The sequence below is a fragment of the Culex pipiens genome, chromosome 3 (genome assembly GCF_016801865.2).
Source record: "Culex pipiens pallens isolate TS chromosome 3, TS_CPP_V2, whole genome shotgun sequence".
NCBI classification, from domain to species: Eukaryota; Metazoa; Arthropoda; class Insecta; order Diptera; family Culicidae; genus Culex; species Culex pipiens.
In genome coordinates, this window is record NC_068939.1 from 71,907,883 (window position 1) to 71,924,478 (window position 16,596).

General features: G+C 37.1%; 1 protein-coding gene across 10 annotated transcripts in view; it reads left to right on the top strand.

The window, feature by feature from the left end:
- LOC120419517 (titin-like) overlaps positions 1-16,596 on the top strand; it is a 79,396-nt gene that overhangs the window by 18,355 nt on the left and 44,445 nt on the right. For 9 of the 10 annotated variants that reach the window (XR_005605736.2, XM_039582217.2, XM_039582219.2 and 6 more), the window contains 2 exons: positions 1,951-2,064; positions 5,887-6,026. Coding sequence is in view for 9 of the 10 variants with exons in the window: in XM_039582217.2 (XP_039438151.1) it covers positions 1,951-2,064; positions 5,887-6,026 (254 nt within the window). In the remaining variant the exon portion in view is untranslated. The remainder of the gene's footprint in view (positions 1-1,950; positions 2,065-5,886; positions 6,027-16,596) is intronic. The other variant, XM_039582221.2, reaches the window with a different exon arrangement.

Genomic DNA, 16,596 nt, shown 5'->3' on the forward strand with positions numbered 1-16,596 from the left:
GACCTTTTGTCATACAACCGTCAGCTCAAACATTAAATTCAGCATAAATATTGACTGTTGATTAAGTCCAAACATCGAAGGCACTGCAATTTTTTTCAAAGTTTTTTTTTTAATTTTCAGAACATGAGGGGATAAAAAATAATTATTGACAAAAATTGAAATTGCTATTGGAAAACTTTTATCGATTGTAAATTATTCAGAATAGGTTGTAAAACGCATATTTAAAAAAAAAGCAAAGCAATCCACTTTAACGACCCCCGGGTCTTTTGTGGGCTCTGTTGCAAGTTTCTGCTCATTTCTAGGCGTCCGAAGGTTATGTGTGGTGAGTCACTCAAAACCTCTTTTACGCTAATGGACCGACGTTTTACTTCCCCATCCGATAGAAGGCGTGGTCAGGCAAATCTCGTCTCGAAAAATGCCACCGGGTCCGTCTGGGATTGAACCCAGGCCATACTGGGGTTTGGAGGCTACCACGCTAACCACTAAACCACCGGACCCGGCATATTTATTCATTTTAAATAATGTACAGACTTTGCAATGCATTTACAAAATTTTAATTTTGGGTTACAGATCGGTACAACACGTAAAAGTTTATGAAAAAATAGTTCCACAAATTTATTGATATTTTGTAAAATTTTAATATAAGCATTACTAAAATTACGTTTAACGGTGCACATCAACCACAGCTTTTTGCATCCATCTCCCTATGGGCCCAGAAACATTTCACAAAAGAGAGCTCATCGAAACAATCATTGCAATATCAACATTGCGGTTTTTGGGAAAGAAAGTGCGAAAAACCTCGTGATTTACATCAAAAATTGACTTTTTTACAATCAGGTTGTTGCAGAATTGGGTCTTTAAATTTCAAGCAAAACAATGTAAATGGGCCGAAGCCGAAGTGTAAACAAAGAGTCTATACTGCTTACGTCACTGGATGTTTACATTAGGAACGAACAGGACAGACTCTTTGTTTACACTTCGGCTTCGGCCCATTTATATTGTTTAGCTTGAATTTTAAAAAGAATTTTAAAAAGACATCAACTTTCTTGGTTGCTGTGCACTCTTATAGGGACAAAAACGTTAAATAAAATGTGTACCAGCTTAAGAAAAACAAATCTTAAACTTTGTGTGACGATAGAGTTACTTCACCAAAAAGACTGTAAATCACGCAAACCAAAGCATTTCGATCCAATTGTCCGCCGACAGCGCAATGACGAACATAATGACAGATATCAAAATTCTCCAAATAAAATTCGATCGCCACTCAATTAACGTCAATTATCACCACGTTCAACATTCCTTCTCGATGGGTGATGGGTGTAACAAGTCGTATTGCACGCGCGCAGCAACAGTACACTCCAATGCAATTGCAAGTTTGCTCTCCGAAAAAAAAACCTGAAACAAAAAATCAAAAATGCAGCAATTCCGTCAGTGCCGGCTCTTCAATTACGGCATTTGAAGTGCGCGCGCTTTATAATTGCATCCAACACATCTCTTTCTCCTTGAATGATCGTTTCCAAAGCTGTTATAATTGCATTGGAGCGGCGCGGCAGCGTGATGATCGCACGGTTATTGGATTTATCGTGAGGAGCCCACAAACGGTATCATTACGAGGGAAACAGGTTCATCCCACATTTGTCGACTGTATCGAGATAACTGGCAATTTGAAAATTTGGGAGGATTTGTTCGGTTGGACTGGTCTCGAGAAAATCGGCATTGAAATATTTTGTTTATTTAATTCTTGAAAGTTTTCAAATATTTTTTTTTGCATTTTAGGTTTTATTTCTAATTTAGGCCAAAACCAAAATTTTCTGACTTTACAGAGATTTTTTTAAGGTTCATAATTTGATTACATCTCTTTTTTCAGTTCGCTAATTACTGTTGTTTTAAATTTTTGTTTTTCTTTCTCTTTTTATTTCACCTTATCCCTGTGGGCTCTCCATCATTTAGGTTGTTGCGATGTAGTGTTAGATCAGGAAAAGTTTGCTAACGCGTCGATCAACGCGGCCAACCAGCATGACCTGTTCCGTAAGCGGAACATCGGACCGGCGGTAGAAGATGCCAGTAGGTGTCCGGTTTCTTCTGTTAATTTAGCTCTTCTTCTTACCCCTTTTTCAACTAAAATCTAAAATGGCAGCTTTGGTGTGACATTTAGTAGCTTCTCTAGAGCGGAAGCTAACGACGACTAACATGTTTGATGCAAAATTCTGAAAGAAACGCTGCCTAACCAATTTTTTTCTGAAACAACGAGTTTTTGCTGCTAATGCCCTTCTGTGTGCTTGTTTGTGTTTTGTGTGTCTTTTTTGGAATCATTTTAGGAAATTGGCTAAATTATGATCAAAATTAACAATCCGACAACAGCACTTGCAGCAGTGGCAGCCGATTGAATCCGGTCGCAGCTTGAGCTCGTTGTTTGACCTTTTTCCAACTGAAATATTGACCTTCTGCCCATCTATCGTCTACCTTCTACCTTATTAATTGAATTAATTATCCAAACTTATGACTGTTTCACAAAGGGTTATGCGGAAAAAGAATATCACAAAATGATGATTCAATTCAGAATTATCATACATGAAAATATTATTTATTTGGTAATCTCCTTACTTACTCACTTACCTATAAACAAATCGATGCCTCTGTGCTCTCTTGTTCTAAGCTTGTTGGTTTTCTAGTTAGCATAAGAGAGCACAGAGGCATTGAAATGTAAACATTGAGTGTATCCCTTTCACTCCTTATGTCAATGTCCATCGGAGTAAGCGGGATACACTCAATGTTTACATTTGTTTATAGGACCTAATAAAAAAAAAGTTGAATTGATTTTGATGTACTAAAGGCGGAATATTTAATATGCTTTTCTTCATAATGGTGCTTTCGTTACTGAGTCTAATGAATGAAAACTATTGATTTTGTATGTCAATTCAATTAATTTTTCAATGTTTTAGATCAAAATATGATATTATCTATAACAACAGTAAATCGCAAATCGCGAGTTCTAAATGATTTTTAGGATTTTTTTCGTTGTATGTAAACATTGTTTCTGAGACAAAAGCAGGTCGGTTTTCGCCACATCGCCTTTTTTAGGACACACTATTATTCACTCAATCACTCACTAGAGTTATCTAAGCCCGAGCTCACGCACACTAGCACACCATTTGTTTTGCTGACCAAAATTTAACCTCAATCTTTTTCGTGTACGTACACACAATAAATGCGCACGTAGATAACTCTCTTGATCATACAAACAGAAAAAAAAACACATCACTCATTCACTCACAAACACTTGCAAACACTCACGTATTCGATCTCATGCTCACTTACTGAATCATTCTATCACTCACGAACTCGATAAACAATAGAGGAGAAAATCGTGACGTCAGAAATGAACTCATATCACTCAAAGTTCTTTTTGTGAGTGACTTTAACATTTTGGCCTAGTTTGACAGCTACATTGTCCCCAGCTTTCTGTGGGAGAGAAAAGAGGGTGAATACTTTATGAAAATCATACCTGTCAAAATTCCTAGCCTCAAAATTTTGTCACGAGTTGCTTTTGTCCTCTATTCCTCTCATGATGTGAGTGAATGATTAAAAAATTGAACAAGTGATTAGCCAACCTAATAAACAACTTAAAAACTCACTCACACTCATCATTCAATCAAACACAAACACGCACTTAGTGTACGTGTAGTCCTTCATATAAGGTACAGACAAGACACTCAAAATGAAATATCACTCAAATAAAGGAGAAAATCAACTCGCGACAAAATGTTAAACCTTTGCCTTTTGACAGGTACGGTGTTTCTGTGTTTCCTTGCCTTCTTTTCTATCACGTCTGACGTCACGATTTACTTGTCTATAGAGTTATCTACGTGCGCATGTATTGCGTGTACGTACACGAAAAATATTGAGGTTAAATTTTGTACTGGCCAGCAAAACTCTAAAGAGTAATCTAAGCTTGATCTCACGCACACTAGCTTACCATAAGTTTTTGCTGGCGACTACAAATTTTCAACCTCAAAATGTGTACGTACACGCAATACATGCGCACGTAGATAGCTCTATGGAAGGTGATCATTTTTTGACAGCACCGAACTATAGACACTCAAAGTTCATTTTGTGAGTGAATATAACAGTTTGACAGCTGTCAAGACAATTTTTTTTCTTTGTGTAAGAAAAGGAGGCAAAGAAACACAGAAACACAGTACCTGTCAAATTGCATAGATTCAAATTGTTGTTGCGAGTTGGTTTTCTTTTTTATTAGACAAATATTTGCAGAATGCTCAAGAAGCTACTAAACTTCGGTAGACAAACAAACAAACTCGCACTTTTTGACAGTTTTCCAAACTCGCAAACAAGTTTGCGGCTAATTCGCAAGGCAAACAAAAAACGCAGCAAACACTGTAAAAAAGTGCGAGTTTGTTTTACCGTAGTGTAATAGCTCTGTTAGTTCATGTCTGCACTTTATGTAAGGGACTTCAGGCGTAAGAAAGTACTCCCCAGACTCGATTTTCCTAAAGAAGCCATTACACTACCGCAAACAAACAAACAAACTCGCACTTTTTCGCGTTTGACAGGTCGCCAAACTTGCCAACTTGTTTGCGGCAAACTCGCAAACAAGGCAAAATGTATGCAGGCTGACGTTTGTACAAACAAATCCAGGCAAACAAACAAAACAGGCAAACCGGCAACCTGTCAAAAGGTACGAGTTTGTTTGTTTGTTTGCCATAGTGTGATAGCTCCTTATGTCCTCGGACAAATTTCACTTCGGATATTGGTTGTCCATATTAGCGTCGTTGAGCTCAAATATAACCCTAAACTGCTCTTAAGTGAATTGGAAATTTTGAATCCAAAATAGCAGTGATGAAATATTGAGAAAATGAATTTTTCATTGTAACAGTCAATAAGCCACGCAAATTCGACTCAAATGCGGACGCAGAACTCGAATTTGATGTTAAAAAAGAGAAAAAAATACGACTTTTTTTCTTCGATTATCCGAAGCTCCTAAGAAACTAGCAGATTATCGAACTTCGGATAGTTGAACCTTCGAATAATCGACACACAATTTCGTGTGATAAGCTGTTATTCAGTTTGAATAGTTTATATGTTGAAAACTACTTTTCAATAATGCAACGAGTGGCGATTTGTTTTGCCCAGATTGCGATGATAAAACCATCTGCTAAAAATAACGAAAATAGTTTCAGTCATTCATAATTGATGATTTTCCCAATGGATCGCCACTGCTGAGTGGTGTTACAAACAGATTCCATTAAGCTTTTGCCCATTTCTCCCCTCTGTATTTGCCGCTCTGCCACCCCACAAAAAAGCATCACGAGGATTTGTGCTGCCCGAAATCTGTCAGTCAACAGAAATTTCCAAGCTTTATCTCGTTCGCACACACACACCTACCTCCAACCGATTGCAGCACAACCCCCCAAAATGGTGGCTGAACAGCACCCACACACTATACGCGAATGAAATGTCTTCTCTGTACATTGTTAGCCGTCACGTCATTCATCTCCGGGGCCGGGTACGAGAAAAGGGATGGGATTTCATGCATGAAATCTTTTGTTTGGGCCCCTTGAACCAACATTACTGCTTCCTCATCCCCACCCACCACAATGCTTCAACCTTAGTTTTGCGGAAAATTTTAATGTCACGTTTTGCCCGTCTTTTGTTACATCGCATTATGGGTGGCGTTCTTTGGAAAATCATCGACTGGAAGTGGGTCAAAACGTGGCTGCAATAAAGCGATTATGAATTTTCTTTCTAAAATACTAACACATTTCGTTTAAAAAATAACACCTATAACTATGTTGCAAATCTTCCATTAACAAAACCAAATTTAAACGTGTAGATTCTGAAATTAACGAAATTCCAACCTCATCCCAGGTATACGACAGGAGCGACCACCCCACCTCCGACCGGAGACGATCCACCCGGCGATGCGAGAACGTGGCCGGGCGATCCCCCACGTGGGCTCGGTGCAAACCGAACGGCCGCAGTCTGCGCCGAGGATAGTGGAAGGCAGGGTAAGTTACAACAACAACAACAAAAATGTTTATCAACATTTTAAGTCATCACATTACATTTTTGAATAAGGAAATAGGTTTGGTGAAGGGGCTTATGGTGCGGAAATTTTGGGATTATTTTTTTGAAGGTTGTGTCATGCTTTTGTAAATACTCCAGTTCAGTCATCCCACTTATTCGGAACGGTTTACCGTCATGCGAAAGCTTTTCTTGTGATCTTTCGATTAATGTATCGACCGATTGTAAATTTTTAATGTTTATATAATTTTTTTTAATGAAAAGCATTGACCCTTGAAATCCACAATTTCGGAACACTTTTTTCTTACGGATGTAAACAAACTTTGATTCTCTCCAGGAGTATATATTTTCCACAAAATAATTTCTTAACGCACTGAAACCAATAAAACTCAAGCTTAGCAGTGATGTATACATGATCTGATAACTTTTTTTGTGAAAATATCAGTTAAATTCAGGTGCTCCACAATTGTGGGAGGCACAATAACATTCCACAGTTATGAAACAGGCAATTTGGAGGCAGTGAAATGAGGTTTTTTGTTCACAAAATTACTTTTTTTACTAGTGAAACAGCAAAAGAATGACCAAATGAAGGTGCTAAAAATTTAAGGGTCGACAGAAAAGCTGCATTTGGCATGCTAGTGATAAATTATCACAAAAGTGTTCCGAACTGACGAAAGAATTTCATATAGATTTGTTAGTCGTATTGTGTCTATTTTTTGTATATATAATGCTTTTATGCCTGCACTTACTGGACTATAAATCCAGAGGTCGTTAGTTGAAATATCTCGGCGGACGCAAAAAATTCTTCTTCTTCTAATTAAAATATTTGTTATGGAATTGCGACTAATTTGGCAGGAAATCGACCATAATCTGGAGTGGCCGGTGCCGAAACAATTTCCGATCCAAACAAGTTTGATCAATGTGAGTGTCAAAATTCATGGTTTTTAATACTGGACATAATAATTTACATTTCGACAGAGCCACAAACTGTAAATCTCTTGGACTGAAAATAAAATGGTTTTAAATTCAAAATAGATTTAAAATCAAAAAAATAATGCAATGTTCTTTGCCATATTGGTCATGTGCAACATAACCACCTGTACCGCATTTATCAACATTGCTCGATCAAAATAACAAATAATTAAAAATCTTTTCCATTTTTTTATGTTTAATGAAATTGTTGCTTGTTCTCCATGTCAAGGAGGCATTTTGAGCAACTTACTATTCAAAGATTAACTTTTCTTCTAATGTTTTACGATTTTACTGTTTTAATTTGAAGAATTTTAATTTGCATTTTTCTCGCTTAGGTTTTTTCTGATGGTATAAGACTAATAAGATGTTGTCTGTGACTTCTTTTCATACAAAAATGTCTTCTTTAAATCGTCAATAACTCGTCAGGGCTAACTCGGATCGTTTTGCGATCTTCGACAAAGTTGCTTGTCATAAAACACTTGACAATGATCCGGTTCATTTAAAGACACCTTTTGGCGGAATTTTGAAATTTGTGCTTTTCCCCATACATTTTGTCGAACTTTCCCATACAAACTTCAACGATAAAAAGGGACCCTTAACCCATAACCGATTTGGCTCAAAATTGGCACGGGTACATATTTTTACCTAAAGAATCGAACCAGGGAGTATCTCTTACGATTTTCCAAAATTTTCATTTTTTTTCTTGTCACCCTATTGGGCATGTACGTGTGTCAAACGCGTTCTGGCCTTAAATCCCTTTGGTCAGTTGACGCACTTGCAGCAATTATCAAGGTGTGTCGCAAGATTGATTGAAATTTCATTCAAGAAAAGTGACAACAATGCACGGAGAATTGAAATCGATCTGATCTGTGAAGGTCAAATTGTGAAACATTGAAGCTGCACCAAAAGGCGTTCTTTCTGCCCAAATACACGTGAGACAAGATAGCACGACAACGACGACATGTCAAATTATTTGCTTTTTTCAAATTCATTATGAGGAAGAATTACATTTTGATTAAAACTTTAAAATTAAACAAATTGAGAGTGGAAAAAATGTTTTAGAATATAGGAATTTTTTTTTAGTTCAATAAAAACGAAATCAGTACTATTTAGTGTATAATTGGTTAAAATCTAAATGTGCAAAATGCAATCATAAAATTCATAACGCCTTACGTCACAAAATCATTCCACCGTTCTTTGGAAGAGCCATAAAACAGCAGCAGTTATTATTAATTTCACAATAAAACAATTTCCACAAATAACCCCACACCAGCGCCATCTGACGCCACCACCTCGTCAGACCATTTTCTCCCAGACTTGAACACGAGAATAGCACCCATACCTTTAGTACACTTGACTATGACCTTCGCACGGGAAAACCAACCCAGTTTGTCAAGTTCATCTTGTTTACATAATTCTCTCCGATGGTGCAATTTCGAACGGTCGTCGTCCCACCATCCATCTGTCTTCGACCGGGGGAAAAGAAGATCTTTTTTCGACAGATGGGAGAATTTTCGTGCTAAATGCGTTTAAAATTAGTTTCTTTTGAATGGGTCCCCCCGCCCGTCGAAGAATACAACTCTATCGTATGTGTGGGAATTTAGGGCCAGCCATACTGGCCAGCCCTTGATGAGGGTGGTGATATTGAATGATGTGAACTCTGTCGATGCTCAGAACTAACTGCTTTTATTTTACTAAAACTATTCCAAGCGCGTTGGTTCTTTACCTGCTTCGAACCCACGCACTGTTTATTGCTAAGACAAGACGAAAGAGGACGAGAGTAATAAAAACGAGACTCAAATAAGGACCTCATCGTTCCTTTTTCGTCTCTCTTTCACCTCTTCTCAATGTGATCTTAGCATGTGGCCGTGATTGCCACATCACTCACCCCTATACTAAAAAAAAAGTTGTTAAACTTTTTTTTACTAATTCCCTATTATTGAATGTATGTATTGAATGAGTGTTTAATTTAATCTATTAATTTGTTTCCTTTCGATCAACAGTTTTGTTGAATGTTAACCTAACCTGTTCTGAATTGCTTTCAAATTGAAATGAGAAGAAGACTCAGAGCAATCCTTGTTTGCAACATTGCTCTGACATCCCTTCCCCCATAATTAAGATTGAAGACCTCATTTCTGAAATCCAATAAAAAACAAAAAAAAATATTCGAAGTTTTATGTCATCTTTAACAATGTTGAAATCAATTGATTTAAAGAGCTTTTTGTTTTATAACAAAACAACAAAAATGTATCTGAAAATTTTACCTCAGCAAAACATCAGCATACACTCCAACTCTATTTCTAGATGGTCAGGACATCATTTGTGAAAGCACACTAACCTCTACGGGTGTGTCTGCATTTAGCCAAGCAACTACTTGTTCACAAACCTGCCTGCCGTAACGACTGTCGTACATTGACGTTCAGTTTAAGTTTAAGGACTTTAGTCTTACGCAATTTTAACATGGAAGATCATTGACTCATTTTTAGAGTTTGACTGACTTTAGCCGGAATTTACCCGTCCATGATTTGCTGCCTTGCCTTTTATTAATGAAAAATTGATTTCCAAAATTGTAAAAGAATCAATAGCTTCGTTGATGATTGAATGATTATATTTGCTGAATTTACAAACAAAAATAGTTAATTCACTTTGAAAGCCCAATCAGAAATTTTAAACTAAACACTCTCATACCTTAAATAGATCTTAAATTGTTGCCTGCCTTTGATGACTGACGCCAACGTTGTTGAAATGCTGTTCCGTTGAGAAATGTCCACGGCTCCGTGATGAAGTTGCAGACTCGATCTTCGGCTTTATTTGGTCCTTCTGGCTCCACCACGCTGATATCAACTTCCGTCGCCGGCGAAATACTTCTCAGGAACTCAGGAACACTTTCAAAATTACTTTAAAAAAACCTCGGTGTGGGTTTTTTCCGTTGCTGCCACCATTGTGGGAATTTAGGGCCAGCCATACTGGCCAGCCCTTGATGAGGGTGGTGATATTGAATGATGTGAACTCTGTCGATGCTCAGAACTAACTGCTTTTATTTTACTAAAACTATTCCAAGCGCGTTGGTTCTTTACCTGCTTCGAACCCACGCACTGTTTATTGCTAAGACAAGACGAAAGAGGACGAGAGTAATAAAAACGAGACTCAAATAAGGACCTCATCGTTCCTTTTTCGTCTCTCTTTCACCTCTTCTCAATGTGATCTTAGCATGTGGCCGTGATTGCCACATATGACTACTGACTACGAGCGTGTGTGTTAAATATATTACCCATTTCGCCGGTCTTTGATGACCCGGGGGGGTGAGTGGGTGGAGAAGCTGTAACCGTGGTTGAGTGCCTTTCACGTGGTTACGGCATCCGGCACCTTAGTTCAAGACCAAGAAGGAGTCGCGTCACCCCGCAGAGTGTGGAACTGCGAACAAAGTTGATAGGGTTAGGGTTATTGTGCCTATTTTGGACTGTGGCTCTAGGGATATGATAGTAAAGAGAGTTGCTCTCTTGCTCACTGTCATGGATCAAGACCAACTCTACTGATAAACGTTACTAGTTTTTGAAGACTTTTAGCAAATGTTAAAAAATCAATTGGATTTTTTTTAATTCATGACTCCAAACTGCTCAAACATACTCGCAGGTTTCATAATTGTACCAAATACCTTAGCATAGAGGAAAATAATCTATTGTGTAATTTTACTGCAAGCGTGGTCCCAAAAGCGAAAGGAAAAGCGTGTTTGAAGAAAACTCACCTTACCTCCTCTTGGGTGACCGTGACATCACCGACCGACCGATGACCGCGCGCGTTGAGGCGTTATCGTAGAGCAGCACACATCACCATTGGGTTTCACTCTCTCACGTAAAAATAGACGATGTTGTCAATATTTTTCAGCGGGACCTGCTCCGTAAAGGTGGGCAAAAGCGCGCGGAAAAATGACCAAGTCATCGGGTTGGGATGGAATTACCAGTGGATTGGGTTTGATAAATTCATCATAAATATTTTTTTAAGGAGCGAGAAGGAAGTTAGGTATTTATGGACCAGAACAATGTATTTTGAATTTCCGGGGATGTATTGTAATTTATAAATTGACGCCTTATTGGACTCGACAACTTGTATCATACCATTAATCAAGCCAAAGAAGCATCTTTAGGATGTTGTTGGAAAAGATCATATATTTTTCAGTTGAGGATCATTATGTTCTTTTGAAAGTATTATAAAGAATTATTCATAAAACAGTCGGATTAGCATTAAGACTTTTTGTCGAGCTCTTCCAATTTTTTTTTTTCATTTTTTCTCGATGCTTTTCACAACAACATACATTCTTTAATCTGTTTTTTTTTTCATTCAAATATCTGAGATCTGAGTGTATAATTAACACTCAAATCAAATCAATCGCTCATAACTTTTGATAGATTTGCTTATTTTTTTAGTCATTTACCCCATGGCGAAGATCTTTAATTTTTTTTAAGTATGCAACCAATCTTTAGGACTTTAGCCAAAATCGTTTCTTTTGCGTCACTTTTGAATTAGAAAAACTTAAATTTAAATTTCAAGTCTAATTTTCGAAGCAAACAGTATCACAAAATTCTCTAAACGTCATCACAGCTATGCTAAAATATTAATGATTTTAGAATGACCTTTTTTGCTGGGCTTGTACGTCTTTTTCCAATCCGTGGTCCCAAAATTCAAAATTTGTAAAAAGATTATGCGTTATACAATGTGTTCTGAATAGAATTATTATCAATCATAAATGTCATAATTTGACAAAAATTAAAAAAAAACAAACACGGGAATTTATGTTAATTCAATCAAATTCTTATCAATATTCAAAATTCAGGTAATTATCCGTAGTATCCGTAATCCGGATAAATTTTTAAACTAAAGCAAAAAAAAAAAGGACAAATAGCTGTTTATCGTTCATCCAATTCAGTGACTTTTTTGTCTTCCTCACCTTACTGAGGAAAGGCTATAAAATCACTCGAAAAATGAACTTCTTAATGCGACCTCCTAGACCTACCTTCACGTATACCTATCGACTCAGAATCAAATTCTGAGCAAATGTCTGTACGTGTGTATGTCTGTAAGTCCGGGCACCGAAAAAAATGCACTCGATTATCTCCGGACTGGCTGAACCGATTTGGACCGTTCTAGTCTCATTCGATCCGTCTAGGGGTCCTACAAGACCCTAGTTAATGTTATGAAGTTTTGTTAAGTATTTCATAAGTTACTGTTAGTCTATGATTAACCTAAAAAATATGTATTGATATTGCACTTTGTCGATCTATTATGAGAAGCCAGAAAGAACACTTTCACGCGCAGTGTAAAACGCGCAAGCGTAAATGTGCTGGCGTTTATGCTTCGACTTGACGACTTGTCGATCTTTCGAGCGAGAACGAGCCGGGACTTCGAATTTGATGTTCAGTATATGATTCCGAATAAAACAAAAAAAATAATAGGAAAAAATAGGGTAAATAAAAGAAGTAAAACACTAATATGGCTATATCTCTGGAAATACATCTAGGAAAAGCTTCAAATTTTGGGCACAAGCAGTTTATGGCGCATGTTTTCGAATGGCTTTTTGTTTGAAACTGAATTGTTGTCTGTAAAATAAACCAAAAAAACCTCTAAAAATGTCTTTGACCTCATTTACTGGTCAGGCTTTGAGTTCCGGGTTTCGGGCCAAAATTCAATCGAAAGAGCGCATCAAAACCTTCAAATAAGTAATGGGTAATTCTCTACCAACTCACACGAAATCGGGAAAAGTTGCCCCGACCCCTCTTCGATTTGCGTGAAACTTTGTCCTAAGGGGTAACTTTTGTCCCTGATCACGAATCCGAGGTCCGTTTTTTGATATCTCGTGACGGAGGGGCGGTACGACCCCTTCCATTTTTGAACATGCGAAAAAAGAGGTGTTTTTCAATAATTTGCAGCCTGAAACGGTGATGAGATAGAAATTTGGTGTCAAAGGGACTTTTATGTAAAATTAGACGCCCGATTTGATGGCGTACTCAGAATTCCGAAAAAACGTATTTTTCATCGAAAAAAACACTAAAAAAGTTTTAAAAATTCTCCCATTTTCCGTTACTCGACTGTAAAAAATTTTGGAACATGTCATTTTATGGGAAATTTAATGTACTTTTCGAATCTACATTGTCCCAGAAGGGTCATTTTTTCATTTAGAACAAAATTTTTCATTTTAAAATTTCGTGTTTTTTCTAACTTTGCAGGGTTATTTTTTAGAGTGTAACAATGTTCTACAAAGTTGTAGAACAGACAATTACAAAAATTTTGATATATAGACATAAGGGGTTTGCTTATAAACATCACAAGTTATCGCGATTTTACGAAAAAAAGTTTTGAAAAAGTTACTTTTTGCGTTTCTCTTTGTTTCGTCGTCCGTGTCTGTCGCGGGTGACCATGAACGGCCATGATCGATGACGATCAACTTTTTTGAAACTTTTTTTCGTAAAATCGTGATAACTTGTGATGTTTATAAGCAAACCCCTTATGTATATATATCAAAATTTTTGTAATTGTCTGCTCTACAACTTTGTAGAACACTGTTACACTCTAAAAAATAACCCTGCAAAGTTAGAAAAAACACGAAATTTTAAAATGAAAAATTTTGTTCTAAATGAAAAAATGACCCTTCTGGGACAATGTAGATTCGAAAAGTACATTAAATTTCCCATAAAATGACATGTTCCAAAATTTTTTACAGTCGAGTAACGGAAAATGGGAGAATTTTTAACACTTTTTTAGTGTTTTTTTCGATGAAAAATACGTTTTTTCGGAATTCTGAGTACGCCATCAAATCGGGCGTCTAATTTTACATAAAAGTCCCTTTGACACCAAATTTCTATCTCATCACCGTTTCAGGCTGCAAATTATTGAAAAACACCTCTTTTTTCGCATGTGCAAAAATGGAAGGGGTCGTACCGCCCCTCCGTCACGAGATATCAAAAAATGGACCTCGGATTCGTGATCAGGGACAAAAGTTACCCCTTAGGACAAAGTTTCACGCAAATCGAAGAGGGGTCGGGGCAACTGCTGTGTGAGTTGGCGGAGAATTACCCTAATAGGATTTTTTCTGGGACGATTCCCCGCCGTGCACGAATTTTTTAAGATTTCAGAGAAAAGCGTTTTTCCAAAAGCAAACTTAAAACTTTGCTTTTGAGCAGTTCTCTACGGAATCGGTCTTTTTTCTTTAATTTTATTTTTTGTATTTTTTAATCTTTCAGCCGGATTAATTTTTTAATTTCAGCCGGATTAAAAAATACAAAAAAAAAATCGAAAGACCGAAATCTCAGAAAATTGCTCTTTTGTAAGAAAGGCAAAAAGGAAAAAAATCTACAATTTATGCAAAAAATGTTATAATGTGTCACGTTTGCCCCAGATTATGATTAAAGTTAAGGACTATTCAAAAATCTCCGCAACTATCACACCCGGATTGTGCAGGTAGAGCGGATAATTATCCAGATAACAGAAATCCGCCGTTTAATGTAATATCCGGATAAGCGGATGACATCATTTCTATTCAAAAATTACCCCTTGTCCAGAAAGCGCCGGTCTCGTTTCAAAAATAATTTAAAAAAGGGGTTTTTCGTATGAAAAACCATACAACAATTTAAATTCTTTAAAAACAAAACTAGGCGGTACAAATATTTTCAAATGTTTTTGTCACCCCTCCCCCCTGCCCCCTGCAAAATACGCTCTAAAAAACAGGGGACAATAAATATATTTTTACAAAAAAAAAAAAACAAAGTTGCGTTAAGAATCTTTTTAAGGATGTTTGGGTTTATTCAAAAATCTTTTGAACTTTTGTAAGTTTTCGATGTAGGAGTACACCAAAAAGTTTTTTTTCGCAAAAACTTTTGTTTTCGTCAAATCTTACATTTTTTGAAACTGATGATTGCAAAACAACTGAACTAGTGTAAAATGCACTTTAAAACACTTTTTTCATTGAAATATTGAAACTATGGCTTGTTATTAACATTTTTGTATTTTTTAATTTTTTTGCCCCTTGCCCAACCCCCACGACCCCGACTAGAGCCGAGGGACAAAAAATTTAAAACATATTTGCATCGGCCTTAAATTTTGATTAAAATCGATTTCGTCAATCATAAGGGACCCACTTGTCACAACTTCACCTGGAATATTTTTACCTGATATCGTCTAATTGTTATATCTCAATCAGCTCATGACCAAATGAAATCAAAATATTTGTTGGGCAGTTAAAAAGGTCAAAACAGATTTGAAAAAATCAAATATACCAACACTTTGGAGTTATTAAAAAATGTCTCCCAATAAAATGACATTTTTTGATATGATTTTATATCGTAGACGAATCTCGAGCAAATAAATCTTTGAGCCATTTATCTTTTTTCTTGCACCGTTACAAATTTAAGAGATTGCGATCCTGTTTATTCCCGACTGCATTATACGGTGAGATGTATAGTAAATACAACGTAAATCGTACTTTGTCGTAACTTTGTTTGCAGTTTGACATTCTGCCCCGTGCCAAGAAGCGTTTCGCAACCTGGGAAATTATTTTTAAACTTGCATTTTGTGTTTGACCATGCTTGAAGAATAATAATAAAACGCTGAGTCGTCACAAAATGCAGTTTTGAACAAGGTATTAGAATTTAGGAACAATTTGCTCGCGCAATACAACATCACCGGATGAACAAATCACGTTGGACTTTGCGTGACCAAGAGTGAAAACCTCAAGTTTTATTTTTCGGATTTCAGTAACAGACACCGGCGGATTTCTCGCTTGATGCGTAGTTGAGAGATGAGCGCCGCGACGCCGCCGCCGACGACGATCGGGGCTTAAAATAGAAGTTTATATATGAACCTGACAGCGCAAAGTTAAGCTCAGACGCGCAATCGACGAGGTCGTCTACGGTGACATTAAGGAGGGCCGTAAAGTTTCGAGAGAGAAAAAATAAGCAACAGGAAAAATGACGATAATATGAATGGCATTTGCAGATGGCATTGACAGTGTGTACGCGCGCGGGGGTTGACCACGTGATGAGTTCACGGATATTTTGACTGAATATTCAAAAATGTTTTTAAAAAATTTCTTAGGGAATTCGATGCAGATACACTGCATCCAAAAGAAGCGTAGGTGATACTCAGAGCAGGCGAGCTTGCAAAATCTTCCAAATAGCTCAAATAGTCGGAAAATTGAGAGCAAAAGCCACTAGCGCTGACATTCCGTACGACGACAACAACAACAAAAACGTCTTCTACAAACCAACGAGGTGGATGGCGGCAAAAATGATGGCATGTTGCGTCTTTGCTTTTGCGGCTTTTGCCTATAATTTATTTTGGCATCGAATCAAAATTGCTCGTTTTTTTCTTCTCCTCGAAAATAGACAATTTGCGCTCAGTTTTCACACACAGCCAGCCATCGAAAGCGAAATTATTCGAATTTATTTGATGTCTCTGCGTTTTCTCTTTAATGTAGCAATTTGTTTAGCCGAGAGATGCATCGGCAGCAGCGGTCTACAAACGAGACTAAATAAGTGAATTGAATGACGCCAGTCAGCACCCACCGTGAACTGTTGATTGAAACCAAACAAC